The following is a 25,027-nucleotide window of genomic DNA, read 5'->3' as shown; positions in this document are numbered from 1 at the left end:
CCAGTGTTGCACTATCTGATTCGTTAATCTTTTAAAACCGTTCTGCAGTCCTGCAGGTCACAAAAGTCCCGACAACGTAAACTTGTGGGAGCGGGCACTGAGATCAGCGACTGTGACACAACCTCCCTGTTATAGATGATATATAGTTATGTATCTGCGCACTCCTAGGAATATATGATTGTTGATCGACCCGAACGCCTCACACATGCGTTTCTGAACCTGAGGCCTAAGGGGTCGGGGCCTGCGCTGCGACCCGCGCCCACCTGTGCCCCGCGCACAGCTCGGGGCGGCTGAACGGCGCGGGGCCGCCGGGCAGCAGCGGGGGGGATCCGGCGGGGCCCGCGGCGGGCAGGGGGTGGGGAGCGCCCGCCTCTCGCGGCTCGCAGCCGGGTGCCTCCCGCGGGCGCGGCGGGCCCGGCCGGCTACCCAGAGTGCAGCAGGCAGGCGGCGGCGGCGGCGGCGGCGGGCGGCCGGCTGGCTCCCGGCTCCCAGCTGCCGGCGCTCCCGGTCCCGTCCCGTCCCTGCGGCGCAGCGGGAGCCGGGCCCAGGCGGCGGCGCGGCCCAGAATGAGAGTGTGAGTGCGATGCTTCCCCCGGCAGCGGCGCCCCGGGCCCAGGCGGCGGCGGCCCCCGCGTGGATGCGGCTCTGGAGCCGGCGCTTCGCCCTGCACAAACATTTCTATAGGACTCATTCGCCCTGCTGAGGAGATCGGCCCGGCCCGGCCGCCCATCCCCTAACTCCGCGCCGCGGAGCGGCTCGCTCGCAGACTGCCGGCTCCGCGCCCGGCCCGGCGGGCATGGAGGCCCCCGGCGGCGCCTCGCCGCTCAGCCCCGAGTTGGTGGGCCGCCTCCGCCAGGAGCACGAGAAGGTAACGGCGGCCGGGACGGGGCGCGAGGAGGGGGCGCGGCGGGGCCGGGGCCTGGACCGGGGCGGCAGAGCGGGACGGGGTGGGGGGGGGAGGGGAGGAGAGGGGAGGGGTAGGGGAATGCGGGGGGGCGGCACGCGCCGGGCCTGCTCGCCGCGGCGGGCACGTGACGGCGGTGACGTCATCGGCGGCGGCCGGAGCGCCCCGCGGCCGGGCCCCTCGTGCGGCGGCGGGCCGGGCCCGAGCGTGGGGGCGCTGCGGCCCCGTCGCCTGGGGGACCGTTATCGCCGTGCGGCGGGGCGAGGCGAGGCGGGCCGTGTATTGCTCGGCTCCGCTCAGCGCTACGCCTTCAGCACGGCCCTCTCGCTGAGCCGTGCGCCTCGGAAGCGGGGCGAGAGAGCCGAGCGCTTCGTAGGAACGATCCCACGGAGCCTGGGCGCCCGTACCGACGCGGCCGCGGCACGAAGTTCGAGACGCCTCTCCGTGCAGATGACGTCCAGCGCCTCTCGCGGGCGGGCCGACCTCCGCGGCCACGGCTAGCTCCGGGACTCGGGCTGTGCTCAGCACACGCACGCCCTCAGTTTTTCTGCTTGTTTTCTGTATATGCCTGACATTTTTAAAGCTGTTTCTAAAGTATGCAGGCTGGCTCCTCACTTACAACAGAGGACGTGTGTCTCCGGAGTGTGCTGTGCTGTCACCTGTTGTTCTAGTTAAGAGTAATAAAACCCCACTGTATATACGTGGTTCTTTATGCAGTTTTCCAGGTGAGACATAGGATTTACACTGTGTCTGCCTTTAGATAGCACCCCTGATAATTCCAGGAGATCTGTGTAATCAGCTGAGCCTTCATGTGGATGAACAGTAGGAGGATCTGTGGGTGTGCCCTGGATGGTCTGCATGGAGGGCGACCTCCTGCGCCGCTGCGCTGCCCACTGACGTTCACAGTTTGGTGAAGAATAATTTCTGTGGTCCATTGGTGTCAGTTGGGCCTAATGTGCAAGTGGGTGCTTCATAACCTTGTCCAATGATTCCCAGCTCATGGTGAGACCTCTCTGTAAGCAAGCTTAAGGCTCTTTTAAAATTGATGTGCTCCAGTGCAAAAGAAGTCCAGCATACCATTAATTGAGCATGTGCTGGGCTGAGGTACCAAAATTATATATTATCATAAGGAACTGCATAATTCCTGCAGATTGGCTAAAAAGATTGAATACTTCAGCTTCAATATGGAATAACAGCAAAGATCTACGTGTCTTGGTTGCAACAGAATATTGTGATGAAAATATAGTAGGCTTTCCCTCAGTGCAGTGAATACACATAATTGGATTACAGGAGCATTTTAAGTTATGAATATGTTCTGTTTTAAGATGGAGGAGGTCTTTTCATCTGCTTCCTTTCAGCAATTTGTATTTTTTTCACAAAATTACAGAATTTGAAGGTTCATATTTTGGTCTTGGGACAGAGGTGGAGAAGATGCAGTTACCCTGCACTGTGGTAAATTCCGAAGCATGTAATAGTGCAGTTACTTAGAACTGTATCTGTGTGCAGGTCTTTAACCAGGCATGTAACATTTCTTTCAGATGATGTGATACTGTCCTGTTCTAGCAGTGCTTGATTAAGAAAAAAAAGACTCATTTATTCTCATTGGAATAAATCTGAAGGCAACCTTTGGTGTAGCAGTGGAATACAACATTATCTATCTGCAGATTTAAAGACAATATTTGAATGCCTTTTGATTATTTTAATATCCAGACTGTTGCACAACGCTGGCATAGCTACAAGTTTGAGATTTGATGTGCTAAAGAGCTGCTGTGGAGAACACTGGGACTGAGGTCTCCTTCCTGTTTAAAAATACAAAAAGAACAGGATGTTCATGACTTGCTGTCCTTAATCTGATTGAGGCTGCAACTTCCAGGTTTAGGACCCCTGGTGAAAAGTAATTTCAATTCTTGTTGAGGAGTGTTTGCCTGTTGGACAGATTTCATCTCGTTAATTTGTGGCGGTAGTAAGACCAAACGGTTAAAAGCAATTTTCAGTGCTCCCACTAAAGGCACTTTGTATAAAAACATGACTTAGAATGTGCATCTTGGGGATAAATTACTGAAGAATATCTAGTAATTTTCATGATAAAGACCATCATTGGAAGCACAGTGCCTGTGTAAAGTTTTGAATATTTCTGTAAGAGGAATATGATGTATGTATCATGGGTTACTTACAAAAGCAATGTATGTTAGCTGAAAATACTGCATTAAGACTACTGTAAGTTAGTAGAGGAATTATAAAATGAATATTTAAATAAGTGGATTCTCATGCTATAGAGCCTGCATTTAAGCCTAATGTGTGATATATATTTATTCCTGCGATCACGTGGGTTGGGATTACTGCTGATAGGAAGCTGACAGGGCAGCCTGGTGTGGCTTGGTAAGACTTCTGTAGACGGTGAATTTACAGCGGGCTCATGTGTCCTTTAGTTTCCAAGCAGTGCACTGGAGGTAGGTGCAGTGGGAGGTATCACGGAACCAACGAGACCCAGGAGACATCTGTAGAGTGCAAACACCAGCATGGTGAACCTGAAGGATTCCAGTGCTATCTGGCAACATGGAATTTTTTTTGTTTGCACTGACAAAAGACATTTTTTAAAATTTTCCTTTTAAGAAAATTAGGATAAGCTAATAATAGGATGGCTTTCCTGTCACTCATCTTGACAACAAAGCACAATTAAATTTAGTGTATAGCTATTACCATGAATTACTGTAACTCAGTGGCCACTGTCTATTATGACATATGCTTAATTTTTATGAATTTAATTGGTGGAGGCTATATGATCTTTGATTTCCAAACTGTGTTAAAGATCATGCATGCCTGCAGTTTGTTAACAGTTAAACAAATTGTAGGTGGGTTATGTGGTAACAAATCACAGAATCCTAAACTGAACTCTCATTAGCTAAGTGGCTAGCTCTTATGTTTAAGTCTTTTTCAAGTAATATCTGTGCTATGAAATCAACAGCTTGGCACTGTTGTGGCTGTTGCTGCAGCCTGAGAAGAGCAGCGAGGCTGAGTCCGATCTTGTATGTTTCCCACTGCTGTGGGGCCCACTGGAAACGTGGAGCTGTTTGCCTGCGGCCTCACAAGATTAGTCAGTGTGCTTCCCTGTGCAGTGTCTCCCAGGGTATTGTGCTTCTCCCAGCCTGTGTCCAAGTGAACAGAATTTGGAGATCCTGGCTACAAGGCAGCGGTGCAGTAGGGCTTCATTTCGCACACAGTGAGGATAGCCTATGTAGTATTTGATGCTTTGTTCATCGTGCTCCTTGAAAGGTCTCATCTGAAGTCATACTACTTTTTAAAAGGTACCTGGTCAGTTACTTCCTCCTCCGTTCTGCTCTGCCCATTACCTTCCTCTAGCAGAGGGTTTGGTGTTTTCTCATGTGCTGCTTTTGAGTACAAGGGTTAATTCAGTCATGATCTGGAAGCTTTCTGATGTTGCACTACTTGTTCCTTCAGCGTTAACTGATCGTCCTTTTTACCTTCTTAGCTTGTTTTCTGGTATCTTCCTGAGTAACATTATCTGTCTATGTTGTTATTAATTTGAACTGAATACCCACTGGTTTACATAGTGACAAGAATTGTGAAACAACTTCCCACATTTTAAATAGATTTCCTTTTATGTGGTGATGGAAGTCAAACTTCACCCAGGAGCTTAAAGAATGTTGTCTTTGTTCTGGAGGGGGCAAGTCTGTTCAGGTCCTGCCTCACCAGTAACTGAAGTGTGTAGGTGAGCTGATACCCTCCAGGTCTGGAGCCGTGCTCCTCCAATAGCTGCGCATAGACCCTGTGGCAGTTGCAGTGACTGGAGTGCTGTTCAGGAATCATCATTAGGAGATTTGTAAATTTCCATTTCAGAATTTTGTAGGCATAACCTGGCCTATCACACGAATGCCTCTTACCTCTTATATTTCTTTCCCTCTTTCAGACAGTGCACTTGTTTTAATTTAAAGTTCTGATTTTGCAGATGGATGTGCTAGCTTGGAACTTGCCATCTCAAGGTGCTCAGAGCTGCAGCTGCGCTAATTCTGCATTTTTTTAGTGGGACATCGGTTGCTATTTTTGCTGTCCCTCTTCCCAGCAGGGAGCAGCCAGTGAGCCAGGTCCTGGGCTGCATCATGAAGTGCAGAGGGCAACGCAGCAAAGCAGGGCTGTCTTCTTCCTCAGCATTGGGTGTAGTCTGGGCTCTTGTTTCAGGTAAGGCAGTATCAAGCTGGCTGTGCTTTGTCCATGCTGACAGCAGCACTGCTAGTGTCTGGGGGGTTGCTATGCATCAGGACCAGAAGAAATAAAACCCCAGTTTTTCACTGTTCCCTCTTGTGACATCCCATCAAGGGTGGACAAGGGAAGTTGGTTATGGGGTCAGTCAGGTAAGCTCATCACTCATGGCAGCCTCAGTTTCTAGAATTCTTTTGGATTGAGCGTGTCTTCTCATCTTTTGGATTAATAGCTATTTTGTTGTGATATAAGGAAATTACTAGATTAAAAAAAAAAAGAAGTATAGATTTTAGTTATTACACTGTAAAGATGCAGAATTTGTAGGAAAAAATGCCCAGTGGTGCACCAAAACCTGCAGACAGAAAGACTGGTGGTTATAGTTTACTCAGGGCTGTGGCTCAGTGCTGAACCACAGCCTAAAGGTATGTCTGCGAGGCGGCTGCTAGCATCCTTTCACTTTGAAGGCAGTCAGTTGGGTATTGCCAGCAGCAATTACTGCACTGTAGGCTGTATGACAGCTTGCAAAACCTGCCCGAGATGTTTGGTGAGTTGGACTGTGGGAGTTTTGTGCTGATGTCTGCTGTTGCCTTGGTGCGGATGCAGAACAGCCACAGGTATGCTCACCTGAAATAAGCTAAAATACTGAGTTCTGAGTTCCTTAGCTCTGTCTCAAAATAAGGTTAGTGATGTAACCTCTGTCTTGCTACCAGAGAAAGACAGGATCTTGCTGTTCTGTTCTTGCTTCCACCAGTTCCATTGGCATAGAGATTATTTAACTGATTTAGCAGGAAAGTTCCTCTTGGAACCCAGAGGATCTGAAACAGCCAAACCAGTGTAGGATGCTTATGGTTGGACACGAGGAGGAGGGGTGCTGCCCCACGTAGCATGACACAGCCTGCCTGGCGGGCACAGCGTGCTGTGGAGCGTGGGTAGGGTTACTGCAGGTAACTGAAGCCATTTCTTCATGTTACCTACAGCCACAGCTGGGATTGCAACGTGAAGTCATCTTGAGAGGACAGAATTTCACAGCTGGCCCAAGGGGTATAAGGCATTTTCCTGTCTGCTTTTTAGTTCCTAGGTGCTTCAAGTATAATTCTTAAGTTCACAAAAATAATTTTATTCAGAAGCTAGTTATTACATATTGACAGTACTTGTCTTTCTGCAAAAGTGTGAGGGCCAAAATTGATACAAAAATATGAGATCTTCACTTGTTTTCCTGAAGGGCTACGTAAAAACTGCGGTCATAATTTTAAATAGGAAGATTTTTTTTTCTTTATAAAGAAACTTGCCAGGATTCAAATTCCTTTATCTCCTTTCCTTCAGTATTCTTCCCGAATACATTTCTTGAAAAGGCATAAATTCCCACCCGAAGGGGATCTTATGCTAATAATTTGTTGAAATGTAGTGTTTTTCAGTAATATAATTTAATAAACGAATAGGAGAGCTCAGAAATGCCTTCTTCCTTTCCTTTTAGATCATTCAGTGTGCCAACAGACTGAAGAACTTTTAATAGTTTTATTTCATTTTTAGATTGAAAATGGGGCTCTAGGAAAAACAATTGTACAAAAGTTAATTTTGTCTTTCTCCATCAGTGGCTGCTATGTTTTAGGCAAGTACTAGGTGGTTTCCTGGAGGAAAAAATGAAAATTCATTTGAAATGTTTATTTTGCGTGTGAGTTGTTACACCCTTGTTACTGAGAGATGATTGAATATTTGACCAGCCATTTGAGCTCTTCTGTAATGCAAAGTCATGTGGTGAACTGGCTATTTCATCTAGAAATTTAATTTTATTTCCTGGTTTTGGGGTGTGACAGAAAAATCTCATGCATACGAGTATGTGGCACAATGGGTCTCGATGCTGCAAGCATTTATAGACAGAGGTACCTCATGTGTGTGTATCAACCAGATTCACGAGGTTAAGCAGTTAAACTCTGGAGAGCTGGAGTCATCTGAAGTAGATCAGTAGTGGAAATGACCTTGGATTTATTGTTAGCCTTGTAAACATGGATCTGTGTTGCAGAAGAGCAGCGTATGCTTTCTCTGTAGTTTGTGGAAAGTTCTGAGCCAAGGTTGAGGCTGAGATCTTCGCACAGTCCCACACGGCAGGGATGGTCTCCCGAAGGCAGACTCTTGGTTTTAGACTTCACAAGACCCTTACTTTAATTACCGCCTCATTACTTGCTCTATTTCCACAAAAAGTATTCCATACTGTCATTTTCCCTAAGTAACTGGAAATCTGATTGAAAGGGATGTTTAAAGTGAGACTAATTCAAGATTAAATAGTCACAAATTATATTATTGCTACATGTAAACAAATTACTTGCATATCTGATTTTGTTCAGATTACTTTTCAAGTGGTAAATAATGCTTTATCACTTATATAGTGCTCTTACATCTTTAGAGTGCTTTTCTCACATTAATTAATCATCATTAAACACTCCGAGGTGGGTAGGTTAATACTATTATCCCCGTTTTGCAGATGAAGAAATGTAGACTGAGAGGTTGTGATTTGCTCAAGGCCATATAGAAGAAATAAAATCAGAGCTGGGATTAGATCTATGTCCCTAGCTTCTAATTGCACAGGACCAACTCAGTTGAGAGCCACAGCATTGAAACAACACATACAAGTGCGCACGTGGAAGCAGCACACGTTGGGCCTTTTAGATGCTGAACTCACAGCTCAGTTAAATGGAAACTTTGTGCTGTTTCCACATCCATGCCCAAAGTGTGGAAATAGCCACCTATTCACTTAGGAATCCTTCCTAGCCTCATGGGGCACTTTTTTTTTGGTCTTCCATTGAAATTAATGTTCAACCTGGAAGTAGCAGTTCTTGAGGCTTGAACGTAACTGACTTGGGTGAAGCGCTTTTTACACATGAGATGTGAATTAAAAACGTGGCAGCTTGCTTTAATGCTGAGAGAGATAGGAATTCCCCTTGGTGTCCTAAACCCACTGCCTTTGTAGGCAGTGCCTAGCTGCTCAGTACAGAGTGGTATTCATGTGCATGCACTACACCTTAGAGAGCTCAATAAAATGAGATAGTCCCGCCTGGCTGATCAGAGGCACCACAGAGAGATCTGCTCAGCTCTGAGTTGCAGGAGCAACAAATAGGAAAAAACAAGATGGAAGAAGCTGGCACCCTTCTACAGGAGGGTGAGGACCTGCAGAGGAAGGTGTCAAATACATGTGCAGTAGTTGGGAACAGGGCAGAGCCCCGCAGGCATGTGGCAGTGCCACGCTGCAGCATCCTGCCAGCAGCTGCCAGCCTGCACACCGGGCTGCAGCTACTGCTGCTGGAAGGAAGGGGCTGTCTGCTTTGTTTTCTTTAGGACTGGGGAATGTGTTTTATACCAGTGGGCCCTGTTTTAATGACCAGAGTTGAGGTTAAGTAGTGTCAGGTGTGCTGCAAGAGTAGTTCAATAGATATTTCAGCTGATAACCTTGTGTGGTAGAATTCAGGATTATTGGTAGTGCTTCCAACGCGGGGCCTCAGCAGCAGAGTGGAATTGGTGGCACTGGTGCCCACAAGGATGGAACTGAACTGACCCAATGAACAGGTGATTGGTTCTGTTTACCCCGAGAGAAAGTCTCATTCTTTAATTGTAACTCCAGATGTAAACGATGTGGGGAAGATGGACTAATGGTTTTCCTGTGTTTGAGTAAAGGCAAAAAATCAAAGATTTGTTTATATATTTATCTATTTGTTTCTTTGCTACAATAGAACCCATTGCTATCCAAACAGCGCAACTGACCTAATAAAGGACATATGCATAATTGATCTCCTTCTGTTTTTCAATATTTATTTTCTCCCATTTTGTTTTAATAGAGTTCAGTACCAGAAGTGCAGCCTCAACCATTTTTAAGGTGGTATATTTTAACACTTCTGTAAAGGGCTTCGTTTTATTCTGGCCACTGAAATGAAAAGGTTTGTTGTTGGTTCCACCCTTTAGTATCCCTTCAAGAGAGATTATATCAAAGAAGAAGAATTAAATTAAAATTGATTGGTGTTATTGATTTTCCTTTCCTTTTTTTTTTTAATTTTTTTTTTAAAGGGGATAAAGGCTGATGGAAACAGTGTGTGCCCCGATACTGTTTTACTGATGGACTATTTTTAAAAAACATAGAAAGCATATGTGCCCAATTTACATATTTACCAATTAAAAAAGCTTCCAGGAAACATTAAGTAGACTATATTCTGTAACCTTTAACATTGTAGCTAATGGATATAGCCTGGAAATTTTCATAGAAGGTCCTCTAAATAATGTAAATGATTATGAATATGTAACTAGTTAATATGCAGCTATGAAAGGATTATCATGTAGAGGTTAATGAACATGCTGCTCTTATGGTTTGCAGGGCTTTTCTTTTTGTGCTTTTAGCTCGCTTCATGCATGGAAAGTCATGGATTGGGAATGGAAAGCTTCCTGTCTTTTCCATCTTCATTTTTAATGGAGCAATTAAACTGCAACTTTCTTAAGGATTTCACAAACATTTTGTACGCTTAATTGTGTGGTGTACTTTACAGTCGCCACCAAACCTGAAAGAATGAAATGTGCTGATAGAATATTCCCTGACTCCTTGACTTGCTCTCCATTGTGTGTTAGCATTGTTTGGAAGCATTGCATTCTATGGTTTATGCCTTTCATGGGGACTTTGCTCTTGAAATGAGTTGTGGTATGAATTTGATTTTTGAATTTATATATTGTAGAAGTCTGTATGTTTATTCTTAACCTCAAAAAAAATCTAACTTGCGCATTAAAGAAAATGCTTGGAGTTTGATGTGAGAGTTTAAAGCAGATGATGAATTTAAACTTGACTTAAGCAGGAGGAACTACCTGACTGAATTTCCCCATGGATTATGAGGCAGTGTAACCACAAATCGACGGCTGATCCTCCTCACTTAAGTACTTCACTCGGCTTAAAGAAGTATTAGCTCACAAAGCAGTCCTATTTCTTTTTCCTTTACTCCTATATGAGTAAAGAGTGCAAGATCTGAGATCTGTTCTACAATAGCTGCGCATATGCTAGCTAAAAAAAATTCTTTCATTCTGTTGTTTGGGGGAAAAAAAAAGAAAAAGAATTATCTGCTCCAGTGATTTCAGTGGTACTTGAATGTATGTTATTGTTTTCTCTGCAAATTTTCTCATTAATTGCTTTCAAATGTTAGCATTATTTTGGTTATAAGAAAAACAAAATTTGTAAAAAAAAATAAATAAATAAATAAAAAAAAGAGAAGATGTCTAGACATATTTAATTGCCTCCTGGCATCATTGCATTTCATATAATTGAATGAAATTGTTTGTGTTACATTTTTTGTAACTGTTATTCAGTGATCAGAATATGTTTTGGAAGACAAAATTTCCACATAATTATGCAAGAGAAGGTCACAGGTTTCAGCATCTTGGATGTTTAATGTATCTAAAAATGTGGCTTAAAAGTAATTTCATTTTTACAATGTGCTTTATTTTGTAAATGATCTCTTGGGAAGGCCTGTAACATAAATAAGGGAAATATTCACTTTAAAACTTCCTTTCTTTCTTCCTTTCTTTCCTTATCCTGAAATAAAAGAAAGGGAGACAACAGCCTATAACGGTCAGATGTCCTCGTATTTAAACACTCACAAAATTTGTTTGTGCTTTTTCAGATTAAAACTGCCAGTAGGAACATTTGTTGATGTACTACTGATGAAGGAAAAAATGTTTTTGGTGCTGTGAGGTTCATTTGCTTTTGTTTTTAAAACAAATGAGTGCGGAGGATATGTTAGTATCTTGTTATAAAATGTATTGTTTTCTTATTCTGCAAGCATGTAACGCTGAAAATAGATCTGCAGATTGTACAAAATGCTACCTACTTTCTATCATGTGTCACTTAATAGTAATGGAGCAGGTATTGTACCAAAATATGAATTGAAAAGCTGTAATTTTTTCTCTGGGTATCAGTCTGCATTAGTGTGTGATAAAGTGTGCTGCTTAAGAACTACCATTCAGAAGCCTTTGCACTGACAAATAAAAATGTAAATAGAAACACCATCAAATCTGTAAAGTGACTGTTGTAGTTTCTGATACATTGACATTGCCGCTGTGTGCTTAGCCTTGTTTTTTCATGAGGAGTTATCTGTTTTAATGCCAGGTGGTCACTACCTGCCAAGAGAAAATCCAGCACTGGTAAGTGAAAAATGTTTGATTACACGCCTAAAATACTGATTAGTAACCTAGCTGTGTTCTAGTAAAGTTATTGTACTGTTTGTTCTAAATGATAGCCAAATTCTGCGAGAACGTTTTGAGGACTGGAGGTAGCTCGGAATTATTGCAGTGTGCTTGTCTTTAAGATGTTTATATTTTCCATTGCTTTAAATACACTGAACCTTAGTGGTTATTCTCTTAAATACCCATTTCATTCACCATTTTTCCCCGAATAACCTTGTGGGATGAATGCTGAATTGAATTTCCACCCCTGCTTGGTGGAAGGGTATTCCCAAGGTAGATTCAATTATTCTTCTTGTTTCCTCTGTAACTATGAGCAAGTAGGGAAAATGTTCAATGTTCTAGCACACTTGGGGGAAAAAACCCACAAACAATGTGAAAGTAATGTTTCCATTTCCTCCCCCCCCCCAGTAAACCATGTTATAATGCTTAAAGAGAAATGATTTGTTTTATTTAAAAAAAGAAATAAATCTCTGGGCACTTTTTTCTCTGTTGGCAATTTCTGGTTAATAGAAAACATGCTTCGTAAATAGTAGTTTTCTATGGCATCTGAGGAAAATGTACATTTAATGGTGAATGAAATCTTATATTATGAGTTACTGTGAGATATAACAGTTGATCTTACAGATATCAAATTACAATATATCCATGCTGTGTTTACCATGATTTTACTGAGAGAACAACAGGAGCTGTCTTGATTATTGTCTGCAGGGTTATTGCAGAATCACAGCAACTGCCCCTTTAGTGGCGAGATTAAACCTTTGGTTATACACCATCAAGCATATAATATTTTAAATTTATTTTAAGAGGCTTTTTCTTCATGCCTGAAAGATCTCCAAGCAAATAATTTATATTTAGTGTGTATCAATTTTTTTTTTAGTTTAAATGCACATAGGCTGCAAGCCCTGGATAAGAGGAAAAAAATCAGGGCAATCTATACACATCATCATATTAAATTCTGAGTATCGGCTTGCAAAAATAATCTAAAACTAATATGCTTCATTTATGCTTAAAATTCAGAGACTGCATTAATTTTCAATAAGGGAAATATTATTGAAGTGCCTACTGGTGCTGCTGTAGTTAAGTTAGTCAGCATTTACATAATACCCATACTTTTGGGGGACTTTCTGCAGTGTCCAGACCAATTTGCTATAGTGTGAAAATCTGCATCTACATTCTTTCACAAATTTTTCAGAAATAAACTAATTGAGAGCCTTAAAATTGGAACTGATTTTTTATAAGTTTGGGAAGTTGTAACTGTTATTTCCTTCCGTATCTACAGCTGAGGTTTGTAGAATGGTGTGGAAAGGTTGGCAGTGGGAAGAAGGTTTGCTCGTTTATTTGGTTTTGAGCAAAATCTGGCCACGATCCTGTGAGTTTGGGGGACATAGGCACAGAACGTAAGAAGGAAAACCGAACTAACTGATGTCTTCTATGTAGAAAAGCAGTTTACAGAGCAGTCATACAGCTTTTACTCTAAAAAAACTATTTAAAATTTAGTACCCTTATTTAGATCCTGATTGTGCAAGAGTTGAGTGCTCTTGTTTCAACTGAATAATTTGTTCGTATAAGACCTTTTAAGTAGTCAGTGACACAGAAGAATGTTAAATAGAACTGGGTGAATAACAATAGGCTTTTAAAATGCCCAACTTTAACATATTTCCATTAAATTATTTTTTTTCATTTTTTTAGTACATCTCTTGAAATGTATTTTTAAAGGCATGAATCTGAGGACAGGTCTGATTTAGATGTGGTATTTCCCTTGCTAGTGATGTGAACACAGCTGAAGCCCCGCTCCCTTTCTCTCCATGCAAGTGGTGACCATGGACTGCACACAAAATGTAGCCACGTGCTCAAGTTGAACAGGGAGCTCTGCTTCCTTCCTTGGCAGTAGCTCTCGGTGTCAGTGCATGAAATTGAATGACCGTGTTGGTGGCAGGCCCATTATGGAACATGGCCACACTTGGCGATCCCACAGTAGAGGCCTGACAGGCCAGAGGCAGTTGTTCCACCGAATGCAGAGATACATCCTGCTCCTTCCCGAATGTTTTTTCCCCAGCCTTGCTGTAGGGAGAGGTGGATGGCCACAGCAGAGTCTGCTTCCAGAGGTTGCCAGCATAGATGTGATGAATCGGGGCTTTCCAGCCCTGCTGTATCTGGAGCGAGTGATTTCTGCTGTACCCTAATCAGATTATTCGGTGGTGGGCAGCAGTCAGACCTTAAAGTCAGTATCTTCTTTCAAGTTACTGAAGAAATGTCAAGTGACTTTGAGCCATGGAACGATGGGAGTGCTTAATCCTGCTAAGTGGGAGCAGTTTTTTTCCATACAATTCTTTTCCTATGGAGTATTCTCTCATGGAAATGAGGTCAAGGCCTTCAGTTTGGGGTCGCTTATTTTTTAGTGAGCAGCCTGCATCATTGTCCTCTTCTCTGAAAATGCAGATCTCTGCAAGTCAGAGGCTGCTTTTTCTAAATATCATTAAGTAATTGTTGCTGACACCAAGTTGTCATTGCACTGCTTTCCCCAAAACATCTCTTGAGTTTTGTTGGGATTCGTTTATTTGACCTTTCTCTTGAAGGAAATGAATTACGTTTTCAATATAATGAGTTAAATGGAGAGAGAAACTAGCCTGTTGTGTTGGAAAGATCTTCCACCAAACCCAAGCAGTAGCAAGCGTCTTTTGTAATTAGTTCTGTGGGATATAGCTTTAATGTCCAAATGGTTTGAAATCCTAAATTCTTTGTTCAGGACCAGTTCAGTAACTTAAAGTAAGAAGTACTCCAGGTATAAAGTAGTGTGATTATAGCAAAATTCAGCTACAGAAGAAAATGAGACAAAACAGGAGTAGCAGATAATTTTTCATAATGAATGCTGAAGAAGATTTCACTCTGCTTATGAATCTAAGAAAATCAATGATAATATTTTGAGCGTTGTGGTATCAACTATGACATTCATTTCTCAGCGCATTTATAGATTGCTTTCCTGAATCATCCTCAGAAAACCTGTAATTTGCATCCGGGGTCAGTGTTGCTAAGTGTGCTGCTCTGTGCTTTCTGTTGCCTTTTATTGCAGGATTTACTACCATATATAGGATGTTTACTATTTTAAAGCACAAGTAAACAATATCATCAAAGCTGACATTTTTATGCCAGCTACGTCATGTAGGAGCTGATTTCTAATGATATTCAGGATGAGAGTTGTCCATTAAAAAGACTTTTTCCAGCAAAATTTAAGTCCTTACGAGTTTCTTCAGAAAAGAAGGCTTTTTAGAAGGAGTACAGTAGCTTGTTTTGCACACCAAGGAAAATCCCCATAGCAATTAAAATGCCACACAGGCCTCCGAAGAGTCAGGTATCTATCATGGGAATAATTGATCCAAGTTCATCAAGTCAGTTCTGTTTCGTATGGCAGCATGTGGCTTCTGAGAAGCAATAGAAGGAATGCTCTGATCCTGTGTTGTTTGCCAGGGTTTGAAGACATGACAGAGTTTGGGCCAGTCAGATGATCTTTCAGGAATGTTGACTGTTGATAGGCCCAAAAAGTTAATGTGAAAATCAGAATTAGTTAAAATTTTGCCCATTTATGTCAGCCCAAGGAAAGGTAATGAATCATTTATAACAAATGATACTTTGAAGAATTTGCCTCTTCTAAAATATTAAAATTAATTTTCAGTTATTTTTCTAAATATTGATGGTGGTATAATTGCTGGACTTGGGCATGAGGTGAGATACGCCAAGGCCTAGTGTGAGAACTGATTTGTAGCACCATAAAAACTCAAATTCAGACATACACTCACCAGCTAAAATAATCATATCCCTACTTTAATATGCATTATTCTAAAGTAATCTGTAGCTATTATAATTGTCATCTCAAGTCTTTTTTTTTTTTTTTTTAAACAAATAACTTATTAATTTATTGAGAGCATGTGCTTAAGAGTAAAATAGTATTTCTTTGTATTTTTGTGGGTTATGGAATTAATAGTAGAAAAATATTAACTCTGTGTTAGATATGAAATGGAATGAACTTGAATTTGTCAACAGGAAGAAGGTGGAGAGTGATTATGAAGTTCTTCAAGAACGACTCCGTACATTGCCTGATAAACTGTCCTATGATATCATGGTATGTAGTCTGTACAGCTCACAAAAGATAATGAAGTAAAATTTTTAGTAACTCAGGTATGTGCATTAACAGGGAGATGTTATTCAGGTTGCTATGTAGTAGTCAGTAATGGTACATTTATGATAATGATAGTTAAACCTTTGCTTTTGTTTCTTTTTCTTTTCTTTGAAATCTATTATAAATTACAGTGTTACTGACAACTGAGAACTGATGACATAAATGCTAACACAAAACCTGACACATTTGATATGTAAATCCATTGTATAGAAAACTATAATTATGAGTGAATTATGGTACTTAGTCACTTCCTTTGAAGCAAGTGGCCGTAGTATTTTCTGATTCATGGAAATAAACTGTAGAACATTGATTTTTACATAAAAAGGTGCTGCTAATTTTTGTTTCACCGATCTTCACATTGACTTGGCGATCTTTTCTTTTGCTTTGAATCTTCCGTAACAACGGCACAGCTCCCTGTTTAAACTTTACCGCGCTGGCTTACGCTGCCCAGAATTTTGATCAGTTTGACTGCTCCTTTTCTTTCTCTTCCTGGGTCCAATTCAAGATTTGTAGCTGGGAGAGCTGTCCTGTAAATAACTCAATGTCTCTTTCCAGTACAGGGGGTCTGATTGCCTTCTTGCATGGCAGCCTGGCTCAGCGTACAGTTGAGCTGTTTGTAAGACAGCAGTGGGTCACAGTTCCCCGGTAGTAAAAGGAAAGGTTTCCCTCTCCTGCTCTGGTGGTGCTGCTTTAGATGCTGTGTGTAGTCCTGTGACCTTGCATAAATGCACGGCAACACGATGTGGGACCCTTGACCTGGGGAAAGGACCCGCTCACCCCTGGGAGCACAGGTGAAGGCAGTTCAGCTGTGTGACCAGAGGGGTGGAGCCTGGCTGCACCTCTCTTAGATCTCATTTAAGGGCTGACTGCCACAGGGGAAGGGTCTCTTTCTAGAGTTTTCCCCTCTGAACCTGGAATCTTTGGATACAGGTGAGCAATCTTTTTCCCTTCCTTTATAGCACCTTTCTATCATGCAGTCCTTCTGTCATCACACCTCTGTTGTAATTCCTTTCCCATCGTATTGGTCTGTCCAATTGCTACATAAAGCAAGAAGATTGTATTGTTTTGAAGCATAGGAAAAATACTATTACAAAAAAAAAAAAAAAACAAACCCAAACAAACTAGATAGGGCTTATTTGTAGTTAAAGCCATCATGTCAACTCACATCTGTTATTGTAAATGTGTATTAACAGCTCCTATCCTGTTAGCCAAATATTTTTGTACATTTTCAATTTTGCTTTCATCATTTTTGGGGGAGAGTGAACAGGCTACCTGAAAACCAAGACAGGGTGCATGTGTAGGAAAAGCCTGCCCTGCAGAGTCATAGTGTTGAGATCCTGCCTACTGCAGAACTGCTCTGAGCTCTGGAAAGCACCTCCTGGATGCCAACACTAGAGAGGAAAGCTTTCCAGGAAAACAGGTCACCAAGCTGAGTGCTCTGCTTCAACAACTGCAGTGGGAAAGCAAGTGCGTGACCCAAGGGAGTGAGTAAGGCAACAGAGTAAAGTGCTGCAAACTGACCAAGATAGTCTTTTTTATCCCAAGAAAAAGAAAATTGAGCTGGTTGAGGTTTTTAGCTCTTTTCCTACTCTATTCTAACTCCTGTTGGATTGCAGCCCCAAGGCAATGAAGTGGCGTGGCAGTCCCCCAAACTTCTACAAAAGTTTCTATGCACTTAGAATAAAAAGGCATGTACTGAAAAAAGCTACATGTCTTTGAGTTGCCTATGTAAGAATACATTTTCAAGAATTGCATATGTTAAGAATTTTCAAAATGGTAGCAAAGCTGAGCTTGCTTTGACTGGGAAATGAATCTTGTCTGCAAACAGCAAAAACTTAGCTCGTTTTAGCTCAATACTGTTTTTATTACGAAGATGTTATGAAGGTATTAAGAAGATTTGTTATATGTTAGAGTACAGTTGATTTGTTTTCCGTGTGAATATTCAGTTGTACTGTGGTTTCGCAAGTTTCCTAGTTAGGTGCTACTTTTCTGGTTTTGTAAGTACAATACTGAATTCAGATGGATGTTTCTGAAGGGTTTGTCATTTAATAACTGCTATAGAGTTTTACTTGCTGCTGTATTTTACTTTTTTTTTTTCTTTAACTAATTGATGAATGACTCTCTAGGTTTATTTTCATTGGTTATTTTCAATAGTGCTTTCTGTGCCTTTGACAGGTACCTTTTGGTCCTCTTGCCTTCATGCCAGGAAAACTTGTCAACACCAATGAGGTTACTGTTCTGCTTGGTGACAACTGGTTTTCAAAATGCTCAGCGAAGCAGGCTGTTGAGCTGGTCGAGCACAGAAAAAAATGTATGTATATTTTTGAACACAACTTAATAGTCAGCATTCTCTGTCTTTTCATTAACACATAACTTTTGTGGCATTTACACTGCTCACTTTTTTATGTGTGCTACCTAATGAATCTTGTTCATATGTAGTACTATTACTTTGCTGCTTGATTTTTCCATCTTTACTTGGTATTTTATCAAATATGGGATCTTTTTAAAAATATGGGATCTTTTTAAAACAGCCAGCAAGAGCTTTATTCCTTTTCCTTGTCTGTTTTTTAATGATAGACTTGCTTAAGTTACCAAAATGCAGGCTGTGAGATTGGATTACAAGGTCAGTCAGGAATTATTTGTTTACTATAAGTAAAACAAAGCAAAAGGCAAAAAAACTGTCATTTTTGTTTAATGTGAAAAATTCTGTTCCAGAAAGCAGATGTTGCATTGTACTTTGCTCCTGATTGCTTTATCTCCTGTATTCTGTTTCCTTGTCTCTCTTCTCTTAGTTCCTCATCCTGTTTTTTGTCTATATTGTTCTCCAGCTTACTTCTCCTTCCTATATGCATTGCTTCTATTTTTTTTTTTTTCTTGCTCGGTTTTCTGGACTTCTGCTTAGCTGCATTTTGGCCTTCTGTCTCTGACATGCCTGTCCATTGGTGTGGAGTGATCCACTGGGTCTCCCCAGACCAAGTGCCACTGGTGACCAGCAGATTCTTTTATTAGCAACAGATGGTGATTGCAGAGGCAAACAGGCAATTCCTTTCTTGTTTTCAGCTCTCTTTTGTTGGTGCTGGGATCTTGGCTCTGGTGAGGCGACCTCTAGCAAGCCTTATGCACAGCACTCTTGTAACAGAAGTTAGGAGTGTGAGAAAGAATGAGAGCCTGAAATACTCGATATAAATGTCAAGGAAGGGAAAGCAAAAAAAAAAAAAAAAAAAGGATAATAAATTGATACCTATTAACCTTTGCTGTTTGTTTCAGATAAGCATTTGAACAAATATTTTTTTCGCATCAGTTTAACCTATGATCTGTCTCATTCCCAAATGACTGTTCTCTGCAGCTTTAGCTTCTATGTTACAACTAGCATAAGTACTTTGCATTTTTGTTTATAAGTTCAGTGATCCAGGTTGCTGCCTGTGGCTGAATACACCAAAGGTTCCTATCTGAATACAGTTTTTTTCAATTCTGTGCAAACATAATTTGTGTAAGAAAAGTGTTTTAAAAAAATATTTTGCTGCGTTACTTAAAAATATTCTTTTACGAAGTCGATTACCAAAAGTATGCAATTAGTATTTTACCTATTATCCTTCCTAATCTGGTTCTCCTGGCAGAACTTTGTGATTTTTTTTCTTGTTGAACTGAATCTACATTATTTATTGTGTCTCTTGCAAGATATCAGGTCTGTATCTCTTTCCTTGAACATCTTATATTTTATTTTCAGTGCCGCAGAATATTTTTGTCACAGTTACATTCAGTGAAATCATTTGACCTTTGCATAGTAGATGTTTGAACATTAAGTAGTCTGCTGGGAGGCACACAATAAATGCTGGGTTCTTTTCCTTTACGATCTTTTAAATTGCATTTAAAATATGAACTCAGAAATACTCATTTCTTTTAAAGCAAAATAATCATTGATGCCTGGATATAAATGCTGCATTCAGCTGATAGTTCACTACAGCTGTGTGATGGCTGCCAGTGGGAGGCTCCAAAACACTGATATTAACTAAAAACTTTTTATTTAAGACTATTTTCATTTTGGGATGATAAAAGCCATATTAGTGCATAAGATTCTGAAAAAAGATATGTGTTACTTTAGCAGATACAGTTTTCTCTTTTACGAAACCATTTCACACTAGGTGAAGACAAATTAGAGGAGATTACTGGAGATTTTATTTGTTTATTCCAATTAGAAAAAAGTTATCTACGTGAAAGGCCTGTGGGCCATTGTTGTGTAATGGGAATGTTCCACTTGTGGCACAAACGTGAGAGACTGGTGCTTCAGAATGCTTAAAGTCTCTTGTGGACTGCAGTTATTTTAAAAGCCATCACTTTTGCGTTCACGGGCACTTGGCAGCTTACTTGGCAGGGTGACGTGCATTTGGTGTCATCATGATGTGGAGGGGAAGAGTAGGGAGCCTGTGTTCAGCCTGTTTTAATAGCAGGACTGTAGGACAGGGTAAGGGAGACCTGTAGCTAACTTCTTAACCTCTTGCTGGTCCTGGGCTTCTTCTTTGCTGTCCTGGACTGATTTTGCATGGTCTACCCACTGAAGGCCGCCAGTAACCAGCGCTGGGCTGGTGGAGGCCACCCCTGGCCTAACAGTTAATTTAGTCAGAGTTTGCAGAAAAGCTTCTTCACCTTTGGATTCCTTGGGTGTACGTTAGGTAAATGCAAAAACAGACAGTGTGAGTTTGCATGTTTAAGTAATAACAGCGTGAGGCAGATAAATGAAATGATAGGGCTGAGGATGAAAAAAGCCTTCTAAGTTAGGGCGGCAGTAAGAGTGTACTATATATAAAAGCTTTAAATAGTGCTAATTAGGTCATCTTTTTTGTCATAGTTTTGTTTAATTTGCTTTTTAAAGGAGAATGAGTGGAACAAATGTTTGCTTCTGCGGAATAGTGAAATGCCCAGGCACAGCAGATTAATTTCTTGGTTAAAATGTATTTGATTGAAAGGAAAAATTGGAGGGTGACTGTACTGAATTTTGAAAGTGAGTGCACTTTAACTGATACAGCTGTAGAAGGCCCTATTTTGGGGATAAGCTTTTGATTTAGATGCAATCTATTCAGCATTGTGATTGGTTGAAATGTATTTGGTAAAATTTGGGACAGTCACTCATGTCAAGTGTTACTTTTTCATAAAATATTGATCGTGTCTCCCTGAATATTTGAGCTGCAGTAAATCGCACTTTTTTTGCACGTTTTGATGACATCCATGGATGTTCAGTTAGTTCCAAAACTGTTAAAAAAGCCTAGTGTGCTTTATGAACTTGTCAAGTGTAGTTTTAATTGTTTTAAATTTGTTGCAGCTTATTACACCAGGTAGTAATGGGAAACACTTTACACGTATGTTTGTGTGTAAAATGTGAAGAAACAGTGAAGTAGATTAAAGGATACACACACCAAATTCCATTACAATAAAAGAAATTAGCTTTTTAAGTATGTCACAGTTTAGCACAACAATAATGCAATTGTAGTTTTTTCTCTTACAATTATCTTGCTTAAGGTACTTCATAATATTTCTGTTCTCCTCAAGGCGAGACTGTATTGTCTCAGAATTCAAAGAGGGAATAAAGATTCTTTTTGTGAATATGGGATTATATCTTTTACGTGTTTGTGATGATATAAATTACTTTTTTTCCCTATATCAGTAATCGCATTAATTCTTTAAGATGGGAAATTTTTCATTACAATGGTCCCTGTGGTAGTTACTATAGGAAGAAATTAGATAGATTTTTCTTGTAAATATTTGTGGATTAATTCAGTATGCTAGGTATTCCAAGTGTCTAAGCGCTTTAAAAGGTGGGGAATTAAAGCATACACAGAAAACAAGGAGTGGTTTTATCATGCTAAAAATTTGTCAGATAAAAAAAAATCCCTCTTAAAGGAGAACTGTTGAACTACTTAGCAATTGTGTCTTCAGTACATGTAAGAATACCCTTGCAGTGTCATGCTGCAAATGAATTCATGAAATGAAAATACTGATTACATTAACATACAGTATTGTGATAGTACCCAATTGTAAATTGCAGTACGTAACCTTTAATACAAATATTTGTGTCAATCAAAATTGACCGAGAGCAGAGTATACAGAGTTTAAAAGATAGCATTGTTTTTAATAAATAAGATGATCCAGGCAGATGAGACCAGGCTGGAATTTGTTCCTTATCAGCATTTCCAGAAAAAAGGAGGTTGTCTCCAAAATGTATGATAGGAAGGCTTTCCATTTTCCATCTGAGTATGTGAGACCCTTAGAGGATTTAGTGTTTGAGAATAATGTGCTTTGTATTTTAAAGAATGTAGCACACACTTACCTACTCACTTTTTGGGGAAAAGAACAGAAGATGCAGGTATTGTTACAAAGAAATCTAGCTGTTGTGGGGGTTTTTTTTTTTTCATTTAAAAAAAAATGTTTTGTCTTGTTCTGTCTATATACTGTAGAATCATTTTGCACAATACATTTCAATGTGCTTGGCCCTTTTTTTTGTTGTTGTTGTTTTAAGCTATTTTTCGAGATTATTGCTTTTTTTTCTTTTTTTTTTTAAATCTTTGTAACCTCCTTGAGTTCCTTAAGTACCCTTACTAAGGTAGGATTCTGTGAAGTGCTAAGTGCTCTAAATTTGCTCTGCTCTTCCCGGAGGTGTTTGGTTTCTCACAGGACCTGGTTGCGGTATTTTAACCAGAAAGCAGTTGAAGACAATAAGGAGAATGTAGTCCTTTCTGTTGGTTACGTATGGTCTTGGTAATTCTGAGTGGGCAGCAGAGAAGCTTGTCTGAATGCCACCCTCCTACATTTAGTGAGAATTTAACTGGATACATACAATTCTACTAGTCAAGAAGGACTGTGAACCTGAAAGAGAAATGTGTGGCATTTACTTAATATTCCTAAAGTCAAATCATCCATACACATTTTTGCAGAATGACAATGTTGAATGACTTTGGTTTTGATATCAAGAGACGGCAGAGAAGGGAACAAAGGTTCTCTGTAAAGGGTGCAGAGGTATTACACCAAGGGTTGTATCACAGAACTCTGCATTTGAAAGAGCTTGTGCAGTTGCCATTATAAAGAAAAAAATTATTTATGTTGTTGCACAAAGAGAGCTTAAATCCATATACACAAAAAGCAATCAGGATTCTCTTTTGAATCTTAAAACAAATGCTTCTCTAGAAGAATGAACAGGAATGAATAGAACAGTGTAGAAAAGCGTTTTGAAAAGCTCTTAGTAAATAGTACTTCATACAGAACTGCAGATCTAGTTTGTTTCAAGTAACTTGCAGTTTGGAAAACTATTGTCTTAAAAATATTTCGTTGCAGATTATTCTGTATTTGTCAAAATACTGTTAATCCACTTGCACAGACCCTGAAAGTAAGTAAAGCACTCAGAATAGCATGCCATAACTCACCCTGCTAATAGTACTTGTAATTGCACTGTAGTGCTGTACTTTTGCGAGGAAATACCTGCCATCTCTGAAGGATTCAGAAGTGGATACATGCATTAGATTGCGCAATACTTTGCCTTTATCCTCAGTGATATTACTGCTCTCCATTAAGAGGCTGTATGATAGGTATTTTTTTTGTTCAGGGGTCAGTTGTGCTAGAAGTTGCTGGTGAAAGATTGCACATGTACAGCACTGTTCTGTGTTGTTCCCATATGCCTTCCTCTATGCATGGGATGTGAGATGGTGGCAGGCTAGGTAGGTTCCTGCCTTAGGTGGCTGCTGCTGCCAACATAGGTGCCTCTTCCTGGCTTGTATGAGCCTTATGTGCGTAAGATCACGTCAGTTGGTAAGGTTGTCTGCCATCTTCCTGAGAAAAAGTGTCGGACAGTGAAGAGATCTACCTCTAAATCTCAATTATATACAGAATTCTGTGATGCATTCAATCTAAAATCATGTCCTTTCCCCTGTACTCAAAGAATTTTGTTGTAACCCTTTAGTCATCATCTTTATATCCACAGAGCTCACCCAAAGTCTAACTGAACCTAGCAAGGTAGACCAGGCTTCGGCTTTGTCTCGGTTTGTCCTGTTTCACAGTCTGATGTTTCGAAATAGATCAACCTGTTCTCACTATTCTTGTCTCTTCTTACTGTTTAAATCCCAGTGTAACACACGGTTTCCAGAAGTAACTAAAATAATGTCTATGATTCCCCAAATCCTTACAGACAACACTCCAAGGACATTAATGTCAAACTCAGATAATTAAAATTTGTATCCAGCCAAGCTAATTAACCCATTAAAGCCAAGATGCATAGATGAGAATTTGTGTCAGTTTGGCGTTAGTATGTTGTCATGTCTTATAAAATCTGGCTCCAGTGGACTTCATTTCAACAGTACGAAATGTGTTCTCCAATTATTTTTCCTGTATCAGTGTATATGTAGAAAGCAGAGAGCTGCTTCTTAAACCCAGCTAATCATGGAGTGAGAGACGCCAGCCCAGGCCTTTCAGCTAATAAGGTTGCTGGAAAAGAATGATCTAAATGGGAAGAAATCTTGCTGCCTGTAAAGGTTCAAAGGCTGTTATGCAGAAGAAAGCCATGTATACTGATTTAGGCTTGAAAGTTCTTTTCCTTTTGGCAGTCCTGGAAATCAGTCCTCAAGATCCTGGCTTGTCTATAGTGCTGAGCTATCTTTCCAGGCAGTTTAACTAAGACATGTAAATAGGAACTATTAGGGTTCACCTGAAAGCCATGTCAGGCTTTGCTGAGGTTATTGGATGTGACAAAGTTGGACAACAGCCTCTAGTTCAATCCGTCTTAAAAGGCTCTAAGAAGCTTAAACCATGGGGTAGTAAGAGGAGGAGACTACGAAGCCTCTCTTTCTCTGTGGTGGTTTTTCTGGGATCTCGCTTAATAACTACATTATTTTCAAAAACAAAAAAGAAGAGTTAGGTTTTAAAGTGAGCTGTTTCCCTCTAAGTCTGGTAGATGTAACATTTGGTCAGTGGTGCTGTGGCAGGTCTAAAATGCAGAGCCCTGTGGTTCCCTTGCTGGTAAGTGCAGGAACCTTTCCCACGGGGCTGACACGTCTGCCCTTGCAGGTGTGGCCCCAGAAAGGGTCCCTTTGCCAGCAAGGAATATCAGGCCTGTGTCTGTGGGGGTGGCTGGTGGCATCACGGTAATCCTGGCTGTCCTGCTGTGCCTGGGGTGGCCCAGAGCAGATCGCTTGAACTGTCTGTTTCCTCGTCTGTGAAATACAGGAGAGTAATACCTGCCTCCCTCCCTCACAGAGCTGTGCCCATTCCTTGGTGCATGCATTGCGGTGCAGGCCCTGTGCTGTGGGCGAGGTGCTGCATAGTGCAGCAGCCTGCCAGCTGTGTGTGTGTGTCTGTGTGTCCGTGTGTGTGTTTGGCTGCCTTTCTCCACTGCAACTACTTTTTGGGAATAGAAGTTCATCCGCGTGTGTGCAGTAGGAAATGCCAATGGTGAGCCTTTTTCAGGGGAGAATTTTAGGTTCTCAGAAACAAAAGAACTAATGGAGATCACTGGCGAATAGTCAGTTGCTTGGTTTAGTTGCTCG

The 25,027-nt window shown here is 40.9% G+C and overlaps 2 protein-coding genes across 2 annotated transcripts in view; one reads left to right on the top strand and one right to left on the bottom strand.

Annotated features, from left to right (window-relative positions):
* Nucleotides 1-226: 226 nt before the first annotated feature.
* Nucleotides 227-730, bottom strand: LOC122183393 (translation initiation factor IF-2-like). The gene has a single exon (XM_042877289.1). It carries the CDS (start codon nt 728-730, stop codon nt 227-229), a length of 504 nt encoding a protein of 167 aa, XP_042733223.1.
* A 51-nt stretch (nt 731-781) lies between these two features.
* The window catches only part of URI1 (URI1 prefoldin like chaperone), a 39,412-nt gene continuing 15,166 nt past the window's right edge, over nt 782-25,027 (top strand). The window contains exons 1-4 of the mRNA XM_042876992.1: nt 782-868; nt 11,253-11,287; nt 15,368-15,446; nt 17,679-17,814. Of these exons, the coding sequence (XP_042732926.1) occupies nt 797-868; nt 11,253-11,287; nt 15,368-15,446; nt 17,679-17,814 (322 nt within the window). The 5' untranslated portion in view covers nt 782-796. The remainder of the gene's footprint in view (nt 869-11,252; nt 11,288-15,367; nt 15,447-17,678; nt 17,815-25,027) is intronic.

The sequence above is a fragment of the Lagopus leucura genome, unplaced genomic scaffold (genome assembly GCF_019238085.1).
Source record: "Lagopus leucura isolate 7727_CA_CO unplaced genomic scaffold, USGS_WTPT01 Super-Scaffold_100017, whole genome shotgun sequence".
NCBI lineage: Eukaryota > Metazoa > Chordata > Aves > Galliformes > Phasianidae > Lagopus > Lagopus leucura.
Note: the sequence above shows the minus strand (reverse complement) of the source record. Positions and strands in the feature narration are given on the sequence as shown.